The 23140-nt window shown below is 37.2% G+C and overlaps 1 protein-coding gene across 3 annotated transcripts in view; it reads left to right on the forward strand.

The window, feature by feature from the left end:
- CCDC171 (coiled-coil domain containing 171) overlaps nucleotides 1-23140 on the forward strand; it is a 155933-nt gene that overhangs the window by 20402 nt on the left and 112391 nt on the right. For all 3 annotated transcript variants that reach the window (XM_069776854.1, XM_069776855.1, XM_069776856.1), the window contains exons 7-9: nucleotides 10326-10418; nucleotides 12699-12859; nucleotides 20541-20679. In XM_069776854.1, the coding sequence (XP_069632955.1) occupies nucleotides 10326-10418; nucleotides 12699-12859; nucleotides 20541-20679 (393 nt within the window). The remainder of the gene's footprint in view (nucleotides 1-10325; nucleotides 10419-12698; nucleotides 12860-20540; nucleotides 20680-23140) is intronic.

The following is a 23140-nucleotide window of genomic DNA, read 5'->3' on the forward strand; positions in this document are numbered from 1 at the left end:
AACGATATTATCTGTATGTATAGTCTGGACCAAGACTTTCTTGGTAGAACATTTGTCACTGCAGAAGAGCATGGTGACCAGATGATTCTTTATCCTGATGTAAGTTTTCCACCAAAGGCATCTTTAAATATTTTCTACACTGAATTCTAAAGAATTGACACTTGTGGGTTATTGGGAGCCCTTAAAGGAATAAGTGACATACAGTTTTCAGCCATGCTTGTTCTCTGTTATTTTTTCCCTAAAGGCAAAAGAAGTGTTTAAAGCATCGATTCCTAGGTAGGTAGAGTGCTGCATTAAAGATGAAGTACAAAAGAAAATTCCTTCAGGGAAGAACAAAGCTCATCAGCTAAAAACACTGACTTATTGACCAACAAGGTAGAGTTTTGTGCCCTCAAAGACATCTACAGGAAATCTATTGTCAGGTATTGTGAGCTGCACATATTGGCCTAAGCAGAATTACCTTCAGTTGGAAAGTGCTGCGTACTGTGAAGTTCCAGTAGACCTTTTAAAAACAAAGATTTTTGCTTCCAAGAGCTTGAACAAGGGCTTTTTTTGTGCCTTCATGGCTTTTAACATATTGACATAGGCATCATGAGCTGAAAGGAGGAGGAGATTTGTCTTTCTAAATATTGTAATTGGGTGTACTCACTATCTGTATATTTGAAAAGGAAGCTTTTAGTTCCTAGAAAATGTGTAACTGCTATGCCATGGAGATGATTTTTATCAGGGAATGCTATCTATTAACCACAATCAGCTAAGATATTTTCATTGCTGCTTAATTTTTATTAAATTCTTTAAACTTATTGAATCTTTCAATAATGTTGTGAGAAAATGTATGTGAGATATTCAGACTACAGAATAATCAGTCTTGTGGTACTTTTTTTAAGTATAGCTATTTAAGCAGTGATTAAGGGAAGTATGTGATGAAACCTCTTGCATTTGAAAGCTTAAGCAAATTAGCAGGATCCCTGTGAATAAAAAAAAAAGTCTAAGTTAGACAGCAATGCATATGCTTTAGTCAGCTTGCATCTCACTTTGCTATCTCAAAAGTAATTGGCTGTGTGTATGTCTGAAAGGGTCTACAACAATAACTTACCCATTCTATAGTTGAAGTCAAGGAGAGATTAACTAATGAGCATCTCTGAAAATACCTTTATTCTTTAAGAAGCAAAAGCACTAGATATTTTAAGTTTTCAACATTGATTACTGTAGGCAGCATTGATTACTGTAGACTTCATACTGGATAGCGGACTCAAACTCCAGAGTTTGCGACAACAGCATCATATACATCTTACAGGGTACCAGTACTCTGCATCGCCATTTGTGGAGCAAAATCTGTTCTGCCTTTTCTGTGGTCATGAAAGGCTGCAGGGACTCTGATGTTAAAAATTCAGGTTAATAAAATCTATTTTAAGTTGCTCTCTCACCCGTAATCTCTCTGAAAAATATTATATATGGAGGAACAGTTTAGTATTAACAGAGTGTGAAATCTAGTTGCAACCTTTCTTTGATATATAAATTTGTCATTCCTCTTCCTCTCTTAACTTTCTGGAGCTCAATCAGGCAGAGGCATTATCTGTCATTCACGCTGAAACAGAGTGGAAAGACCTCAACCAAAGGGACCAGATGAGCTGCTCTTCACCTCTGTAGCTCACTTATTGGAGCTTTGGTCTTGGAGGCTGTAAGGGAAGGAAATGGGGGAGTGTTCAAGAACAGGCATTGCACAAAGGAGGGGAAATGAGCACAATCTTCCCTTCTAATTGTGTTTGAAAGAAAGGACTATGCCCTTTTAAAAGGGCATGCTGCATTCCCAAGTAGAAAGAAGTGCTTCTGTGAAGCCTGGAGATTGTTGGGATTTAAACATATTGCTGTCAGTAGAATTTCCTCCTTTCTCCCTTAACAGCTGCCTCACTAGCATGCTAGGTTCTGTGGATCACATTCTTAGTTGCCAGATTCTTCCCATACATTGTGGAAGAGGCATTAAAGAAGGGCACTAAAGTCTGGGCGGTAGTTTTCACTGTGTGCCAACATGCCAAATTCTCCTTGTGTTTCTGCCCACCTGGTATTACTCTCACAAAGTTCTGTGGTGTTCTAGCTGTCAATTTAAAACTCCTCAGTGTATGAAAATAAGTATTACCCACGTTAGAAACATGGATAAAGTTCTGATAACCAGTCCTGTACTTTCAGCTGTGGTTAAATACAACTCATATTTTTGCCTATGATGTCAGTATTTGAGATGGCTCTCTACTCAGATATAGAAACCTTGAAGTAGTACACCCCAGACAGAATCGTTTACATTTTTCATGAATTAGCCCTGTATTTCTTTATCTGTCTTCATGGAATTTTTAGCTTATAGATTGAAATTCGGCTTTTGTGGGAAGATGAACACAGGAGACGTCTTATTTAAATTTCTGTGCAGAGTACCTTGTGTTAATGGGCATTTAGTTAGAAAATGTGTACTTAAGTTTTTGATGGCAGCAAACTTCTTAAGCTGATTTCCATGAAGAGTAGTGTAATTCTAATTAAAAGGTAATCTTCCGTTACACGCTACTTCTTGATGTGCAATGAGGATGAACTTTTTTTGGAGTTCACAAAGCTGTGCCTTTACTACCCTCTGCTGGACATAAGGGAGAAGACCATAGGAAAATACTTGCGTTGCAGTAATGAAAGGAAATGGTAAATTTAGAATCTTTTTCTTTTTATACAATGGAACTTTTATGAGGAATTATATCTAATAGACTGTACTAGTGAAAAGAAGGTGAAAAAGCCTTCTCCCCCCCTTTTTTTAAAGTTTTTTTAATATGAGTCTGGTTTTATGCTTCAGTCATTCTGAACATGATCTAAAAGAGGACATTTCTAGTTTCTGGAATTAGAAATGAAGAGAAAGAATAACGGCAAGTTTCTGTGGACTCTTCATTGAAAGATAACTGTTGGTACAGTGTCTAACTTGCTAGTTTTCCAGTTTGCAGTGACACCAATGTGGTATACCATTGCACAGATGTGGAGTCCTTCTGAAGTGGAACACATACTTACTGTACCAGAAAAATTTAGATTGGGAACCGTATTATCATTCTGCCTTTTTAGTCTAAGTTTCAGTAGTTGAACAAATTCTTGATGTATTTGTATTGAACTCATCAAGATACTACTATTTATGAGTCAGTTTCCTGGAACCAGCGTCTTTTATTTTAGCCTTTAGCTCCATTGCTCTGGAAAGATGATTTCTTGGGAAATATAGAGCAATTTGTATATAAAAATAGTGTTTCTTGTGATGTGTCTAGCTGCCAAAAAGCTGGGTGGGAAAGCTGTTTGACAAACAGTGGAGGAAAGGGGAATGTGGATTTTACCATGAGAAACAGAATTATTAGTTCATAAATTTCAAACTCTTTGTCTTGTGCACAGAAGTGTAGTGATTTTGTATTGTTTGTTTTATGTGTTTGAGGCTGCCAACTCTTAGTAAGCTGGAGCTCAAGGTCTCTCAAGTTTTTAAGCCTTTCTCATGAGGCCTGAAAAATGTCCCATAACTTGGTCCATTTTATTTCTGAGACTGAGTATGTTGCCGTTTTTCTAAGAGTTTGAGTTACCATTTAAAGACCATTCCCTTAGCTTTCACGTTGCCTTTCCTGCTCCCTGCCTGTAAGTATATTGACCTTTTCATGTCCTGCTAAATGTGTTATCTTGTATTAGCTTGGTAATGCTGCTGTGTTGGGGAGATGACTGCAAAAACGACTTGAGTGATGGTCTGTCTGTATTTGCAGAAGGTATATGTACATGCAATAGTTTAAGGCTGTGGGTGTATTAAATTTCTTACTGTATCTAAGTCAGTGAAACATGAAATTTAGGTCCCAGCTAAAAACAAAACAAAACCCCCCAAACCCACCGACCTGCTTTTTCTCCTTGTTATTAATTTTACCATGAACTGCAGTATTATGTAAGCTATAGTTCTCATAAAAAGACTTGAAAAAACTCCAAGCAGTGCAAGAGAGAACAGATTCCTCAGCCTCTTAACAGTGCTACTGGTTAAACTTTAAACTACTTTTTGTCTAGTGTGACCACATACTTCTTGATGTCTTACCCCTACTTAATCCTCTGCTTTCTAGTGTCTCCACAATGCACAACTGGCACCTAGGAATTCTAGCTACTGTGACTGTCTTGTATATCCTCTTAGCACTGCAATTTTCATAACAGTATCTCTGTGGTGGCTCCAAAGTTCATGTTTCTCCAGTGAGATGCTCACTGACTTAATAGACTTTGTCTCTGAGAGGAGCTTCCTCTTTATTATGTCCTTTATGATCGAATTATTCAAGTCCAGTTTGAAGGCTGTTCACTGTTACCTCACTATCAGACTGAAGTTGTTTGAATACTGTTTTATGTAGCCCTCACCAGGAGTTAGTAACAAGTCACACGTTAATCTTGTCTATGTGCGTGTATAAATTAACGGTGTCAGTTCATGTACTGTTAAGGGGTTTACCAGCTACTGAGCATGAGAACCAAAAGGGACATCTTTTTCCCCTCAAGGTACTGTAGAAAGGGAGAGCAGCTCAGATGGGTTTGCCAACTGCAACTCAGATGCAGATTGGAATGCGCTTGGACTTTATCCAAAGGCAACCAAACTACATCAGTTTAGTAGTCCTAGTTGGTTTTACCTTTCTTTGTTTTTTATAACCTGAAGCCAAGTGTATGGCTTATCTTGTAGTCCCCGTGCCAGTGTAGTTGTTTATCTGGTGTTGTGCAGGTCAAGTATAGCTCCTCTGTCAATGAGATGTGTTACTCTGGACTTCATATACAGGAAATGTTTATAGTGAGAGTTGACTGCATTCCGTCAGGCTGAAAGAACATTTACTTCAGTGGTTAAGAATTGGTTGTAGTTAAGTAACTTTATAGTTACTAAAAGGTTGTTTATTATCCGGACAGGAGGTGGCTCCACCTTACCGTGATCAAGAGGCATCAGCATTTCTAACACTAGGTGGAAGTGGTCAGCACATCTCCCAAAGATGTGTTTAGACCTGACCTCCTGATCTGAGTCATAGGGAAATGTTTTTAAGTAGGAAAAAGTAAGATCTTAATCTGAATATGGAAGCACACAAACAGAGTGGGTGGATGATGATCCAGATATGAGGTATATGTGTGTCCTTTTCACTTAAAACTTCATCTTGGCTGAGTGTTTCACATGGGGATTGGACCTTAGCCATGGGAAGGTGTAAGTATCCTGACAACTTGTTAGTAAAATGAAACTGAAAAATCTTGCAGAAGTGGTCTAAATAGAAGCAGAGAAGAGAAAAATTACTTCTGTTACTGTATCTAAACTTAGTAACTGTTGTAAATGTACTTTTCTCTTTTTTTCTTCTTGTTTTCTTTGTTACTTATCTGATAAAGGGTGTTTTGATGTAAATGCAAATGTCAAGTGATTATATTTTCATGGCTGTGGCATTGCACAAATGTAGGATTCTGATACTCTTTCAGTATGGAGTGCCCGGGTCTGAGAAAAGTGGAAGCCACAAAGGCCAGTTTGGAAAATGGTATTACAAACTGTTAGCATGCAGAAAATGTCTCCTAGAAACCGCATTAGCATTGACATGCAACAGGACACTGGAAAAAGCGACTGAACCATAAGGGATTAGAGTAAACATATAGCATGGTTGCCCAGAAGTTCTAAGGCTGGCATTGAAGTTTTCTTAGTCATTTTTATTTGCTCTTTCTCAAAAGTCACAATTTTGCATGTACTATCATGGAAACAGATCCCAGATACCTTTGTTCTTTAAATGAAGACTGAAACTGACTCAGCTTGAATATCCAAGGAAACTTCAGAGGTTCTGAGTTTGTTTGTGGTATCTTACTTAAGATGCCTGCCTTCATAGATCCTGTTAGGTGCACATGGAAGTAATGAGTGACTGAATCTTGTTGAATAACCGATATTTTCCATGTTGGATAAGAAAACACTTTGTAACCGCTGGAGAACCCACTTTTTGGATCAGTCCTTGAGATCAATCTCTGTTACTTGGACCTGACAAGAAGCTTACCAAGCTAAACCAGAAAGTATTGCCATTTGACTCCCAGTTGAGACACTGTGGTCTGGATGTCTGTGGCCTGCAACCTTTCTCTATAACTTGTTTTCACACAGCTTCTTCATTCTAGACAGGCATTGTGTAAAGTTTTTGGACATATGTGGTTCAGTAAGGATACTGATTCTCACCTTTTGTCTAATTCAAAGAGGTTTGCCTGGCTAACATGGTTCTGGTACCAGTGTCTTTCTGTTTGTCAGACAGGAACAAAAAACTCCTCTCCTCGTCCCATTTTTCTTTTTGGAATTCTTAATGTGGTGTTACAGGTTAGACTCATCCCTGACATTTCTTTCTTTCCCTCACATAGTGTGTAATGGATCATTCTTGCTGGCAGAGCATGCAGCTTCTCACTGTGAAGGGAAGCTCATATATGAAGTATCACTAGAGCCTATCTGAACTTTTACTAGCAAAATAGACAAGATTTTCTATATAGTGGGTTTTTGCAGCTGTGTTCTTCCCAAATAAAACTTCAGACTCAGCTTGGAATCCAGGTGCAGCTTCTGTGGCTGATGTGCACTTAGATAAACAGCAATTCAAAGATTCTTTTCCATAGATCAGTCTGAGCAAATCCGAATTTATTTAAGAACTCTGTATTGCTTTGCAAGGCTTATATGCTAATGACTGGTTAGGTATCTCTCATGAAATTTTTGTTTTCCCACTAATTTCCCACTGATTTGCTGGTATCTGACTGATTAAATTTGCTAGACGTATGGTGTACCATAAGCTTCAGCAATCAAATCATAGAATCCAGGAAAAAGAATAGTCATTGCTCCACGAGACACAGACAGCATCTATATGACTTCCCCAATTTACATATGTAATTTTCTTGCAAGCTCTTTGAAGCATCTGAATCTCTTTTGGGTAAGACACCTGCTTATACTAGTAAGCTAAGATTAAGGTTTACTGGAGTAATCTTCTGAGACTTTTGAAGATAATATAGTTCACTCTTCATCTTTGGCTTCTAGCAATATAAGAAATTAGTGGCAGTTCCTGTCAGGTCCCTGACGGTGCCTTGTCTTGAACGCAATAAATTTTATTTCTCTCCTTGAGTCTTTGTTTTCTGAAGGTCTGGTGAACTAATTTAAACAGGGTTTTAAAAATCAAAATTGTAACAAACTGCTGCTATGAGGCAAAGCTTTAAAGAATCAAACTCTAGAAGAACATGAGCTTTAGAAGCAAGAATAGGGTGTTAAGATTCCTGACCTTGTGAAGAAATCATGGTTTTAAACAAGTCAATTTTCCCATGCCTTTATATGGGGATATGATCTGTAAGATGATACTTACCTGTCAAACAGATACTTTGATTTCTAGTTTCTAATTTAATTTTCCTTATGTGTACTGTCTTGAATCTCTTCGAATACTTTCCATTGGATACCTGTCAGGTACATCTAGCTCTTCTTTGGTCAGTGCCTAGGGTTCATACCTCTTTTAGAGTAGGCTAGACACACTGTCCTGCTTGCAATTAGGAGCCTGTTTCTCACATTCCAGAGATCATCAGGAATGTCTGTAGCTGAAACATGAGTTTTCCCAGTGCTTCTCTTTTTATAGGCATGCTAATTCTACAAGTTAATTCTTCAGTGACTTGTGACAATTCAAGCAAATCAACCATCTGCAAATATGTCTGGTTTTAAATGGAATTGCTCTTACTTCAGACAGGAAAAGAGTGTTGGCACTTCTTACAGGTGTCTGCTTGCTCCTGCCTCTCTTCCCTCATTGTCCCAGGATTTTCTTAGGACTGAAGTTTCTATATATCTGGGAGTTTGTATTTCCTTTGGACCATGTCTCTTGTCCCAGCAGTTAGTGTCCATCATGTCGGCTCAAGGAGATAGACTCTACTTTTAAAGAACTATACCAAGAACTGATACCTATATGTTCTGTTTGGGAGAATGTGGTTGCTCCAGTTTTTTATTCTCTCAGATGCCCTCACTCAAGCTGTTACGTATTCTTTCTGTTTTTATTTTTTTTCTTGGGACTGTTGAAATCTAACAGTTCTAGGGGGCTCCATTTGAGAGTGTCTTGCATCTCAGATTTCAGCTGAAGAGAGGCTGAGATGAAGACATAGTTCTACTTTGGACTCAGGTGCTCAGGAAATAACATAAGACTTAGAGGTCAAATGCAGTACAGAGCTTGTGAGTTAGTAAGTTATGCCTGAAAACTTTATTTGCAGAATCAGTTTTTTTCTTTTTCCAGTTCAGTGTTTGCTATGAGAATAGACACTTGAACAAACCAGCCAGAGACAGAAAAGGCATTTTTGCTCTTGAGGGTATGTGGTGAAATATTCTCAGTGAAGTTTCTATTTCTTCATTTTATTTTTTAAAAATTACATTTCCCACTCTAAGTCTTGTACTTTCCTCACTGTTTCCTTTATTCTTATCCTCAGACTTAAAATGGAATTATTTTCAAGCTGACTTCTTAAATCTTATTAAAAAAGAAATGAAATCCGCATCACTTGTATTTATTGTTCACTGACTACTTTTACTAGGCTGGCAGTATTCTTGTGTAAAATCATCCTGTTGACAGATGTTGACCTGTTGGAGGATGCTAAGGAGTCCTTCCAAACTGAAGCAGGAGGTAGTCTGCTCATCCTCCATTAAGGGCAGAGGGGAGTAGGACCTGATATTTGGAAGCAATAATACTGTTAAGGGTCTACAGCAAGCTATTTTTTAGAATAATCTTAGCAATATGGAAATACAGTGGGAGTGTTTGTGCAGGATTTGTGAATTTTTTTAATCAGGTATGTTAAGCAGATGAAACTCCTTGAGGAGGCAAAGTTTAAGCCTTTTGACAGACCTTACTGTGGAGTAGGTTTGGTAAGGTCTGTGCTGCTGCTGCTTTTCTTTATAGTAGGCCTTCCATGGACGTCAATTTCAAAAGTCTTTCCTTTTGTGTGTGTGTGTGATTATACAAACAAAGTTTAAATTTATTGCCAAGAGCTTTTATTTTAACATCTGTTAATGTTCTCTCTCTTCTTTCAAATGTTCAGAATCAGGATGCAGTCTCACATACTTGCTATTTTGTTTTACTTTTCCAAAATCAGTAACTTTGGTTGTATTTATGTAACCTTAAATGTGCTTATGTTAAATGACTTTTTAGGATTAATTCCTTTTTCTTGATCTCCCTGATTTAACTTGAAAGTAATAGGCATTTTTGCATGAATTTCTATTCAATTCAGTTAACAAAGTGAAAAGCTTTTGGTGTTTCCATTATAGCAGGTCTTTAGTTACTGCTTTTGGTAAAAGTATTTTTCCAGGTGAAATTCTGTGTCCAGGCCTTTATGTGAACATGCGTATCTGGTGATTGCTTCTGTGTTTATTGTAACTTGAAAGAAATTTTTTTCAGCTTGGATCACTTAAAGAAAAAGTTTAGGAAAAATATAGACTACTTCTTGAACTTTTTGTAGGCAATCCAAATTTTCAAGTAGATTCTTAGCATAGTCATTTGCATTGTGGTGCTTTTCAAAATGTTATAAGAATGGATAAGAAAGATGCAACAGTTTAATTCAGAGAATCCCACTTTGCTTAAACTATGCATGCATGTACAGGTGTTCTTCTGTGTAATGAGATGTAGTAACTGGCTAAATTAGTCAAGGTGTTTGTTCAAAGAGATGGTGAACATCCTGATAATTGTTAGACAAAAACATAACAGAACAGTTACAGGTCAAGGAACACAGCAGTAAAAAAAAATACTAGGTTAGTGTTTTAAAGCATTGCAGAGCTTACAGATTTTTATTGTAGGGAGACTATGACTAGTCTAGGGCTGCAAAACAATTTGTTTTGGGCACCTTAATTGGAAATTAGGTGCCAAAGCCAACATATTGTTTAGGAATTCTGTATCTTCTCTGTGCTTCATCTGTTTCGTCACTGAAATTGTAGATAGTCTATTGATACATATTGGAACATACAGGGTGTGGTTATGTTGTCTCAGGTGACAACCTTGGTGAAAAAGCAAATAGTAACAGAATAGGTAGAATATTTAACTTGGTCTTTCTGCTTTCTGATTCCAGCTGCAGTTTTCTTGATTGTAAAAAATGCAACAGTAACGTAATGCTACATCAATTTCTTTAACTAAATAGAAAATAAAAATATTCTAGGTATGTAAAATTTTTTATATGTATTTCTTGGTATGAGTTCTCACAGTTCCAAAGTACAAGTAGGTCAGATACATCAGGTTGGTGTATGGAGTCCTAATATACTGAATGAATAGAATAGTCCTTGTGTTATGTTTACTATCTCTCTGGACTTACATTTCTTCAAAATGTACTGTTAGGTAGCTACAGTGAGAATAAAAAAACTGGAAGAAAACATTGAAGCAGAGAGAGCAGCACATTTGGAATCCAAATTCAATTCAGAGATCATCCAGGTAAACTTTTTGTTAAGTATTTTGTAGAATTATACACTAAAACAGTTAATGAAGTTGTAAAGATACAATCTTCCAAAAATATTAAGACCACTTAGTTGCTTCAGTGAAAACACTGAATAGTTTTTTTGCAATGTGTCAAAATTGTAATAGCTAATATGTAAAAGGAAAGAAAAGAAAAATAATCTGCTTTTCAGGCAACATTAAAGTTATTAGAATAAATAATGAAATAAAATGGCACATTTGTAAGTTTGAGAATTCCACTAGCATTTAAACAGTGAGGGGAAAGGAAATGTTTCAAAATAGTTAAACACTATACTACTGTTCATCATCATCACCACAGGGCAATACCACGATGCAATGCCTGGGTGGCATTTGATGAGCATCTCTGTGGAATGGACACATGATGAATATAGTCATTATGGTTTCAGCACTTGGGCTTAACAAAGCGAGAGTCAAAGACAGAAAATAATGGTTATAGTTCTGACACCTTCCTTTAAATTATGAGGGAGGGTCGCCATCCCTGGAGGTATTCAAAAAGTGTGTAGACAAGGCACTTCAGGACATGGTTTAGTGGACATGGTTGATGGTTGGACTCGATGATCTTAAAGATCTTTTCCAACCTAAATGATTCTGTGATTCTATGATTCTATGTTTAAATATCCCTCCGTGTATCTTTTGAATGGGCACTTACAGTTATTTGGTGATACAGTGCATACATCCAACTTCTCTAGGAGTGAGAGCTTAATGCATCCTGAAACTGCAGTTCCAAATATAATTACTCAAAGTACATTTCGGCTTCAAACAAAGTTATGATATCTGCAGTTACCAGTAAAGATTGATTATATGAAAAAATGTAGTATATATACTTGAATATTAAATCTTTATATTACTGAACTTTATCACAGAGGTTTGACCCTACTGGCAATTATGGTTTATTTTAAAAAGCAAGTGAGAAAAAGCTAAATGATAATTGCTTAGTAATCTCATACTAACAAGCCCTTCACACTGGACTTTTGAAAAACTAAGAAAGAAAAGGAAAAAAAAAAAGGAATTTTGGTAACTTTTTTTTCTTTCTTATTTTCTGAGTAACAAAAATAAGTACTGCCATTCTTCTGTGTCGTGGTTTAACCCCACCCAGCAACTAAGCACCACGTAGCCGCTCACTCACTCCCCCCCCATCCAGTGGGATAGGAGAGAAAATCAGGAAAAGAAGTAAAACTCGTGGCTTGAAATAAGAACCGTTTAATAGAACAGAAAAGAAGAAACTGATAATGATAACACTAATAAAATGACAACAGTAGTAATAAAAGGATTGGAATGGACAAATGATGCGCAGGGCAATTGCTCACCACCCGCTGACCGACACCCAGCTAGTCCCCGAGTGGCAATTCCTCGCCCCCCCCTTCCCAGTTCCTATACTAGATGGGATGTCCCATGGTATGGAATACCCTGTTGGCCAGTTTGGGTCAGGTGCCCTGGCTGTGTCCTGTGCCAACTTCTTGTGCCCCTCCAGCTTTCTTGCTGGCTGGACATGAGAAGCTGAAAAATCCTTGACTTTAGTCTAAACACTACTTAGCAACATCTGAAAACATCAGTGTTACCAACATTCTTCACATACTGAACTCAAAACATAGCACTGCATCAGCTACTAGGAAGACAGTTAACTCTATCCCAGCTGAAACCAAGACATTCTGTAAGTTATTTTCTTATTCTCATGATCTTCTCTATGTACAAGCACTTAAATTTTTTAAAGTGACAGTTAAACTAGTAAAAAGGAAAGATTTAGTTTTCTTAATTTCCTCTCCCTACTTTTACAACATACAAAGAAACTGGGAGGGTAACATTCCTTAAAGTTAGAGGCTTATCTTTTATGGGTGAATGGCTGGTAAGGTTTTCTTCCTTGTTTATATATACGAACAAGTTTCAAGCGTGCTTTGTGCTGAGTGGAATTGTAGCCTTTACTGTTAATCCCATACTTTTGTGAGTATACTGAAAAAACAGGATTCCACTGGAAAACCTTAGTAATAACTGAAAAAGGAAAAATCCAGACACCACCAAAGGCGAATAAAAGGGGCTTTTGGTCAGGGTATTTATTTGTCTCCATTTTGAACTGTATGTGTTCATACATTTTTACCTGTGTTCAATGCTTTCTGTGTATATACTTCCACATAGAATTAATAGAATATAGTTACCTGTAAAGCAGAGCAGAACATAGAACAGCCTTAAAGATCAAGATAGTTTTTCCTAACTTGCTTTAATTGCTTTCTTATCACTTGGTAGTTAAGAATTCGAGACCTTGAAGGAGCTTTGCAGGTGGAAAAAGCCAGCCAAGCAGAAGCTCTTTCGGATTTAGAAATGATCAAGAAAGAGTTCAAAGACGTGGAATATGCATATGAGAGAGAAAAACACAATGCACAAGAGAACTTGGAAAAACTCAATGTGTAAGTTACCTTTTAAATTCATTGTGAAATGGCAGTAGAAAGCTTGAGTACTGCTTATAATTTACATTCTCTATAGTTTTCGGTTACTAGAAGACAACACAATCTGATGCAATTTGTCAAGCCAAGCCAAGGTTCAGAACCTGGCATTCCATTAATAAGAGGTCCATATCAGTAACCATACATATTATGGGTAGGTAGAAAAAACAACTGATCTGTTATAGATTATTTGCCAAAGCAAAAATGTTGAAAATAATAGTTATGATAGGGTCCTGTTTCCAGTAGTGTTTGGGAGGAGTGTAGGAAAACATATGTGGCAGGTTTATAACAGATTTTTTTTCTGTACCCACTTACATTATTATGAAAACATTACTTTTCACTTCAGTGAGCTAGATGAATCTTTAAGACTTCTGTCTAGAACTTTTGTATAATTTATAGTGGATAATCTTTATTTATAGCTTTTGAATAATTGTGGAAAGTTTTAACTTGGTAACGAAAAGTAGAAAAAGGGGTGAAGTGTGTGAGAGCAGACAAAATTACTTGAGATTCCTCTCCTGCTCAGCACAATTTGCTGTGTCTGTAGTAACAGACGGTTTTTGGCAGAACGGCTTTGTTGTATTCCCCAGGCAGATATAGGATGCACAGTACTGAGTCGTCTTCCCTGGCTGAGTCAAGTATATATTGGGGTGAGAAAACGTCAGGAAGAAAAATGTGTGGAAAGACAGAGAACTGAGGAGTAGGTGAAATAAAGGATAGTAGCAGGCGAAGTTTAGGGAAAGGAGGTTTAAGAAGACTTAAAGTGGGTGGTCCACAGTGGGGGTGTGGGAAGAGACTTAAGCTAGTAGAATGGGTTGCAAAAAGACAGAGGTGGCATCTCTTTCAGTCTAGGATTATATGGGTCTGTACACATAGGTGTTTCGGTTGACTTAATCACACAAGCAATAGTGGAGAGCAAAAGGAAGTTTGTGAGCCTGAGAGAGTCTTTCTGTATGCATGGTTACAGAGTTGTTTTTAGTAACATAGGTGAAACCTGTGCTGTATTATAAACACCTTAGAGCTCTTCATTAAAATAAGGCCAAAAGAAGTCTGAATGTAAGATTGTGCATTTAGGTAAACCAGAGTCATATTAAAAAAATAAAAGCTTTTTTCTAAAGGAAAAGGAAATGATATTTATGTTAAAATCTGTGAAATTATGTGAAATACATCATGATAGTCATCTAATGTGGTGCTTCAGGAACACTGCAGTCTTCACAGTTGGGAAACTGTATAAGTACTTCAGGATTCTCTATGGTCCTAGAATAACATCAGTTTATTAAACTGTAATCTCATCCTCCCTGGTTGATTTTGCTTTGAGTGTAATTTCTATGGCAGCAACATACATAGCACTAAACTAATACCAAATTCTGTGCCTTTCCTTGAACTGGAGAAGGCCTGTACCATTGATTGGACATTTTATTTGTTCTTTATTGTCCTGTTTTAAAAAAGCTCCTTTCTCTTTAAAACAGCCTTGTTCGGAGGAATGGCTGTTGGATCAGTAGTTTTATGTAACAAGCTGCTTCACACTGTATGAGTTTTTCTGGTATGTAACTTCTTATTCTTACAGAGAATATGGTGGGGTTTTTTTTTTTTTCCTTTCTGTTAGGTTTCCATATTTGAGTTGTCCAGAAAATACAGAAAGTTCATGTTACAGATAAAATCTTTCTCTTCCCTTCAGACTTAGAAGTTTTCTTGAACTACTGTTCTTCCAGTGCTTGTTCTTGAACCATTTCTTCAATCCTTCCAAGGTCTAATATTCCAAGGTCCATCTTTGTATTTGAGGTTAGACCAGCCAAATGCACCATCCTCAAGTGAAACACAGGGCTTTTTTAGTTTTTCTGGCCAATGCCTGTTAAGCTGGAGTAGTTTTCAGTCTAGAAAAATATTTCCTGTCTTGTCAACATGGGTGCCATAGCATGGCTTTCTGTAATTAGTCAGGGACCTGTTAACCTTCCAAGAATCTCTAGATACCATTTACTCCTTCCTTCTGGAAGTTTCAGGAATTTTTCTCCTGTTGTTTCTGTCTAAACTCAAAAAGTAGCCCTTGAATTGTACAAGCAGCTCATGTCTGTCCTCACATCTGTTAGTGTATCTCTTGCATTCTTACAGAAAACAAGTGTGTCTGACCTGTAGCTTTTGTCTCTGAAGTTCAAGGTAATGAGATTAATGAACCACAGATACTGTCAAATTTAAGGGTGCAGTCAGTCCGAGGAGTTAGTAGACTTGTAGAAACCATAACTATGACTTTTGAAAGTACTAACTTTTGAAATGTAGAACTACACTGCTTTTTATCTTTATAGCTCTTCAGAAAATGAGTGTGTCTGAACACATAGGTCATGTTAAGCTTTGATGTAGTCACAAAGGAAGGGTTAAAATTACAGAAGAGTGCCTGTTCTGATTTTATTATTTGATGTGAAATAAATGTGGAGTCATGAATTCTGCATAAATTAGTTTTAAAAATACAATAACATCTTTAAGTGCTACACATACACCAAAAATGTAAACTACACATCATGCATAGGTCTTGAAAGGAGTGTTAATGCTTTACACTGGGAGTTACATATTGGTAAAACAATTTGATTCTCAGGGTTTCTAGAATGTTTGGCATTTTAATGCTTTTATTTGTCTATCTTCGGTTGTTCTTATTAACTTTTCATCACAACTCTTCTATCAGGTACTCCTCTCTATTTTAGCAAATTCTTATTTTCATGTTGCTACAAGATGTTTTATCTTAGATATCTGTGCTCAGTAATAATTTTCAGTACAGGATCCTCTCTTGAAGATTCCTTTTGGCCCCACAGAAAGTTCATAAAATATATGAGTTCCTCACCTACGTTTTTTGGAACAATTTTGGTTGTTTGATTTCATCACGCTAGACCCCAGTCCCCTGAAGTGGTATGCATGTGCACTTAAGTTTCCTTAACAAACAGAGTTTGTCAGAGCATTTCACGCTGTGAATTATATTAGCTTCTCAGATGAGCAGAGACCTTTTATCTCAAGGAGTAGTCTTAAGTGTAGTACTGCCTGCACATGGAGTAATGCTGTCCAGTTGTTACCATGTGGAACTCAGCTATCACTTTAGGTGTTGAACGTGAGCACTCTTTCAACAACTCTATTTTTTCTAAACACTTCAAAATTGCAAATTACATTCCACTAAGTTAGTGACAAAGATGTGAGTCTCTAAGGCCTGAATTAGTCTATTATTAGTATTAACATGTTTTGAGAACCAAGAGATGATAATAGAGATAAAATATAAGCTAATTAGAAGCATTTTTGATGGTAGCTTAAACAACTCTTTAGGAATTGTCCAAACCATTGAATTTTACGAGTTTTACCACAAGATCTGCTTTTTAAATTTAAATTAGTAATGTTAGTTAAAAATTGTGAAAATCTGTAAGTAGTAATTTCCCAACTAAGTTGTTGAGAGACTCTTAAAGATACTTTTCTTTATTAGATGATTCAGACCAGTATAAGGATAATGGTTAAATATTGAATTACATTGCTGCATTCAATAATGTTTTGTTCTTTGTGAGAATCTTTTATCTATCTTTTATGAAGCCATTTCTTTTGAGAAGTGAAGGGGTTTGTGTTTAGAGTCCATGAAAATTACATTTTGGAAAAATGGAAAGAACTCTTAAACGAAAACCTTATCCTCAAAAAAAAAGGAGTTGTTTTTTAGGGACTATCTTTTTTTTTGTCTGGAACTGCTGTAGGAAATACCTGAATATATGTATTTGTTGTGGCTAAGCCTAGGAAATCCAGTTCTTATAGTTATGGTACCAGTTGTGTTAGGAACTTCAGTATTAGTGCTTACAGAGAAGTAAGTACTTGTGTTACTAAAATGCAACAAGAACCTTAAACAGCCTTCCTCTTTTCCTCTAAACTGGATAATTCTGTTCAACACTTCCTTCCCAGGAAAGCAGATTTGCCCTATTTTGGGGCAAGGGAAGGGGGGATGTGTGTACAAAAAAGAATTTGTGCCTACTTAAAGCATCTGTTCTGTGCATTAATTGGATATCAGAATAAACTTTGTCTAATATCCAAACAGTACTTTTCACTACTTGCAATCATCTGTTGATTGCTAGCAGCTTCTGCCAACTGAGTTTTTTGAAAACAAATTATCTTCTGTGATTTCAGGGAATGCATGGAAACCTTTCCATGAAAGTTAACACAAACAGTTGGTGGCTTTGTTAATAGAGCTTGAAGAAACAGAAACAGCTTATCCTTACCATTTTGTTAGTCCAGACACCTCATTTTCCAGAGCTCCATAAAGATAGGTAGTGAAGGTCAAGCTTTATCTGAGATGGACATCTATATACTCAGTTCCCTTGAGGTAGTTACATGGGGTGGGCATGTACTGCCTCATCTGTTTCCTGTGCCTCTTTTATTCTTTGAAGCGTACAAGTATCAGTAACAATGGTGAATATCAGTGACTGCTTTCACGGGATGCCTTCAGAGAGAATACAAGAGCCTTTGATCTACTTACCTTTGAAGGCTGTGGTCCTTGGACTCCAGACAATGTCAGGAGCTTGGCTTTTTCTTTTAAGCCATGATTTGGCTTTCTAACTTGTTTTCCCTTTTTCTGGAGGAGTCCCATGAGTTTGTCTTTGAGCCTTAGTCTTTGGAAACTCTTGGAGACTTTCATCTGTTGTGCTGGAACACTTATATATCTTTTTAGCTGGACTTGATGTAGCAGAAATGATACCAAAGTTGGAAGCTATACAAATCTGTAAGAATTTATTTTCTCAGAAAGAGATGGTTGTAATAACTGAAACCAAGCAAACAGGCTTTTCTGGGTTGCATAATTTATTAATTAGCTCTGAACCCAGTAGCACTATGTAAACTGAAAGCAACGTGGGATTTGGGTCTCCATGTGAATTTACTTTTCTTGAAGATTGAGAACATGACATAGAATAAATTGGAACTGCTTTTGCTGTGTTTCTGAAAGCTGTGGGAGTAGAAGCTACTTTGGGGGACTGAAACAGGCAAGTTCTTTCTCAAAGAGTAAGAAGTAACCATCCACAGCTAACAGAAAAAAAATCAGCTAGGCTGAAGCAGAAGCACATAGGTATTTGGAGGACTGATAAAGTAGTCCTTCAGCAAAAAAGATACATTGATCTTTAAGAAGTAAGTCAAAGTCGGGGAGTGACAATATTGATTCAAAAATTTCACAGCTCGAAGAACTTTGAGCACTTTGCATTACTTTTAATTCTAGTAAGACAGAAGTGATAGGAGAAGACACAAAGAAATGAGAGACACCTGGATGTTGCCACTGCTGAGTTACATCAAAGAACAGTTCAGGTTAAAAGGAATTGCAGGAGATCTATAGTCCAACCTTCTGCTCAAATCAGCTATGAGATTGGGTTGCTCAGGGCTTCATCCAGTTCTGTCTTGAAAACCTCCAAGAATGGAGATGGCACAACCCCTTTGGGAACATGTTCCACTGTTTGACTGTCATTAGGGTGGAAAAAGTTTCCCCTTGTCTCAACCTCTTTGGATTCAATTTGTGACTGTTGTCTCTTGTCCTCTAGCCATACATTGCTGTGAAGTGACTGGCTGCATCTTCTTGATAACCTCCTTTTAGATACTGGGGGGCCATTGTACACGCTGAAGTTATCTGTTCTCCAGCCTGGACATACCAAGTTCCCTCAGTTCTTATATGTACTTCAGCCCCTGACAATGTTGGTGTCCCTCCCTTGAGCTCGCTCCAACTTCTTTCCTGTGTTATGTGGGAGGTGTGTGCTTAAAACTGGTCAAATAAAAGGTGATTAATCACATCCCTTGATCTTCTGGCTATGCTACTACTAATACAGCCCAGGATGCCGTTAGCTATCATCTCTACTTGTATGCCATGCTGCTGATTTGTGGCGAGCTTGCTGTCTACCAAGATTACCAAGTCCTTTTTGGGCATAGCTGCTCCCCAGCCAGTTACCAGCCATATTGCTTCAGGGGGCTCTTGCTTCCTAAATTCAGATCTTTGCATGCGTCACTGTTGAATCTCAGAAGGTTCATGTTGGCCTGTTCCTCCTCCCTGTCTAGGTTCTATGAAACAGCAGCCGTTCTCTTGAGTGTATCAGTTGTGTTGTGTCATCACCTACTCCTACCCCGTTCAGTGTTACCTGCAAACTTGGTGAGATTGCACTCCTGGCCTAATCCAGGTGATGGATAAAGATGTTAAACAAATTCTAATACAGACTCCTACGGTATTCCACTTGTTATCAGCCACTACCATCTCAGCTTTACCATCAAACCGTTTTTATCAATGTTGTAGTTCACATATCTAGACTGAAGTACTAACTTGGCTATAAAAATACTGTGTGAAACAGTGCCAAAAGCCTTGCTAAAGTTGAGTTATATTTAATCTACTTGCTCTTTTTTTGTCCACAGCTCTGGTCATTTTATCATGGGATATAACTGGATTGGCCAGAAATGATTTAGCCTTGGTAAATCCTCACTGACTGTTCCCAATCACCTTTTTCTCTTTCATGAGCCCAGAAATTTGTTCCAAGAGGACTTGTTTATGACCTTTGTGGGACTGAAATGAAGTTAACTGGTCTACAGTTCCTTGGCTTGTCCTTTTGCCCTTTTCTGAATATATAGGTGTGATATTTGCCTCTCTCCATGTGCCAGGGACCTCCCCCAATCTCTGTGACCTTTCAAAGATGGTCGTGAGCAGCCTCACTGTGACATTGGCCAACTTTGTCAGAACCTTTGAGTGTAGGCAAGCTGGCCTCTTCAATTTCTATGGGTTGAGTTCTTACAAGTAATCCTGGACTGAATCCTCACCTGCTGCTAGCAATTGTTCTCCTCTTTGAGTCCTTTTACTGATCATAGAGGCTTGGGAGACCTTGTCAGGGAAGACTGAAGAAAAAAGGCGTAGTGTGATGACCCTCTGTGTGTCCACTGTTGATAAATCATCTAGTCTGTGTAGAAGCAGGTCTGTGTTTTCTTTCCTAACTTAATGTAGCGGTAAAATCTCTTCTTGTTGTCTTTGTCATCCCTTGCAAACATCAATTCTCGGTGAGCCTTTGGCTTTCCTGACACCATGCCTACATACTCAGGATTCCTGCCCCTTCTTGTGTCTCCTGTATGCTGTTGTTTGGCCTTGTAGGTTTCTCATGAGTTGCCTGTTTAGCCATCCAGGCTCTATCAGGAGAACTGATATAGTAAAAGAACTGTTTAAAACTTTGGGAACAGTCTGCTGGTGGCAAAATTTGAAGTCATGCCATTCTGAGTAGAATATAGTCAAGTTTGTAGAAACTTTGAGAGCAAGCGTTGTACCTGAAATCAGGGTTGATTACACAAGATGTGAGGTCTTTCTGAGGAGAGCTACTGTGTTAATTAAAATATGATGAATTTTGTTTACTATATGGAATTTGGAGTCCATATCCAAATGACCAAATGAATTTATGACTGGAAGCCTAACACAAGTGTTGGTAACTGAAAAGAACATAACCACTTCTTGAAAAGCCTTTCTTAAAAGGAATATATAACTTTCTTCAGTAAAAAAAAAATAACCACAAAACTTCAGAAGCCATATGATGTGCTAACATGATATGTGCCATATCCATTGATTATCTCTAAAAGTATATAATATACTGGACAAAAGTATTTTTGATAAAAATGTTCTAATGCTGAAACTTTCCAGATTAGAAAGAGAGTGTTTCTCCACAAACAAGCAAATGAATGAGAAGATTGAAGAAAAGAAGAAGGTAATTAAAGACCTCTCTGAGAGGCTAGGGAATAATGAAAAAACCTGCAGAGAATTACAGGAGGAACTTGCAAAGGTAAGACAAAAGGCCCATGGCACTCGTTTTTTAGTGTTTTTTAAATGTACTGTGAACATAATCTCCATTTGCTGAACTATGGAAGAACTCTGCCTTTGTCTTACTCTGATTTTACTTATATTAAGTATTTCTTTTTGTAAAACATGAGTAAATATAGCTTTTTTTGTAAAACATGAGTAAATATAGCTAATACACTGGAGAAGCTAATTTGAAAATGTATTTTAAGTTATACACCATATATTTAACTGAAGAGTTATTTGCAGAAAAAAATTATTTTGTAAGTGTGGCTATGAGTAAAGAGTAACTTGTGTTTGCATTCCTAGTGAAGAAGGCAATTTGTAGATACAGATTATGATTCCTTGTGGAGAATGTTCTGTCTTTCTACCCAAGCTTTTTTCTTCTCCAAGCTTTGTTAGCTACCATTGTAGGCTTGTTTATTTCTATTTCACATAACATTTTGGTTTTAGTGCAAGCATTTGACTGTAAAAATTGCTTATTTGAAGGTGACAAAGCAGAGGGAATTTTTTTTTTCTGTTTTGGTGTGGATTTGGCATGTTGGATGTATTTTACTGGATTATTTCCTGAAACCTTTCTCCTTTGATATGACCAGTTGGAGCCTTTCCACTGTACCTACCCACCTCAACTTTGAATAACAATTTTGCCGTCCTGTTGCATGGCAGCTGGTACAAAGCAAAGATCTTAGGATATCTAGAAAATCTTCTCTCCTTCTGTAGTGTAGTAGCATTTGCAGTATTTCTATATTTAGCTGATGTAAACTTTTTTTGATACTGGCTTGCAAATTTCTTTCTCTCCCTTGGAGCTGTGAGTATGGAAGGTAAATGCGGTCTGTTCCCTGCTGCTCACAGGCATTGCACTAATCAAAGAGCAGGAGCAGAGACCTGCATCAGAGGATCTTCAGACTTGTTGGTGTCTTCTGTTCAGTTGTTGGAGTTACTCCATACGTTGTCTTAGTGTTATCCACTTCCCAGACAGATTGGTAACTGATAAATTGAAGAAAATCAAATCAAACCCCCTCTTCCTCCTGGGAGAATCACAGCTTCTTCCTTGCAAGCATTAATGTATTAAAAGGCATTTGCTGGCCTCATTAACCTGAAATAGTCATCTCATCAGGCACAAAAGGAATACAAAGAGACAAAAGCAACTGTCTCACCTAACTACAGTCAGTAATGATTGCTATTTATTAATATAAAATACAATTCCAAGCTGAAAAATTTCTACTAGGAACCTTGAGCGCTTGCTAACTATCACGGTGATATGAGTTTTCCCTTTTGTTTTATGTTCCTTAGCAAAATGTATGTTATACCTGAAAAGAATTCAGGACAAAATTCTGTTCATGATCAAGGTTTCTGGTAATGACAACAGTATTAAAGGGTGTACTTAGAACATTACATTACTGAAAGGTAAAAAGCAGATAGACTGTCTCAGTTAAAAAACTGTCTTATTCATCGAGCTGGTTGTTTTAATTGTGTTACTGGAATGATTTCAAACCACAAGACTGTCTTGAACAGGTAATAAAAATACTCATTTTCTGAGGAGTTGTATTAGTGGTCCCCTATGGGATTACATTTTTATCACCTTGGATGGCTTTGGTTTTTTTCTGAAGACTTTTGTATTTGTTTGGGAAGCAGGAGTGCCTGTGTGTGGTCTTGTTTACTCAGTCTGGACAGCCTTTTGTTATTTTGCTGCCTAAAATGTAAAAGCGGAAGACTCTAGCAGAAACTAAGTATAGATAACAGTTCATGTACTGTTGCTAGGCTTCCCTATACCCATACTAAAATTGTGTGAAAATGTCAGTGTGTTCTCTTCCTTTCATTTCTCCCTCCTGCTTTCTTGATCTATTCATTACTTTCTTGTATTTCATACTATTGTTAGGCATCCTGAATATGTCCTTTTCACTCCAGCCTGATAATCTTATATTGGTTTCTCACTGTACTGTGATAATAGGAGTTAATGTTTTTGTTTGTAAAATACTTGGGAAATACAACCAAATCAGTGAAGGCTCTTTGTTTTTAGAGAAGCAGACTTATGCAGAAATTAAATACATTCTTTGGGAACTTTATATGAAAAAGAACTTTTTTTGTTTTTTTTTTAATGGCTCAGTTGAATGTATAGTAAAGTAGTTATGCTGCTTTTAATTTTAAATATCAGCATGTGGCAGAAGTTTGCCAGAAATTTGCATGGATCAAATGTGATAGGATCTGTTGGTATCAAACAAAACTGCTTATGAATTTTCAGCATGAGCAGGGTCCCAAGATTTCCATTATGTTTTTCTGAGGAAATTGGTCTCAAGCTTGTCATTATTTCCAGCTAGGGTTTTTAGAAATTTTTAGCTTGAAGAATAGGAATTTGGAAGAATGGCCATTGTGATTCACAACTTGTTTTAAATTGAAACAGCCCCAGCTGTATTCCTGCCCCATGGAAAGAATAAGAGGTGTCTTTA

Source organism: Haliaeetus albicilla, chromosome Z, assembly GCF_947461875.1.
Source record: "Haliaeetus albicilla chromosome Z, bHalAlb1.1, whole genome shotgun sequence".
In the NCBI taxonomy this organism is placed as follows: domain Eukaryota; kingdom Metazoa; phylum Chordata; class Aves; order Accipitriformes; family Accipitridae; genus Haliaeetus; species Haliaeetus albicilla.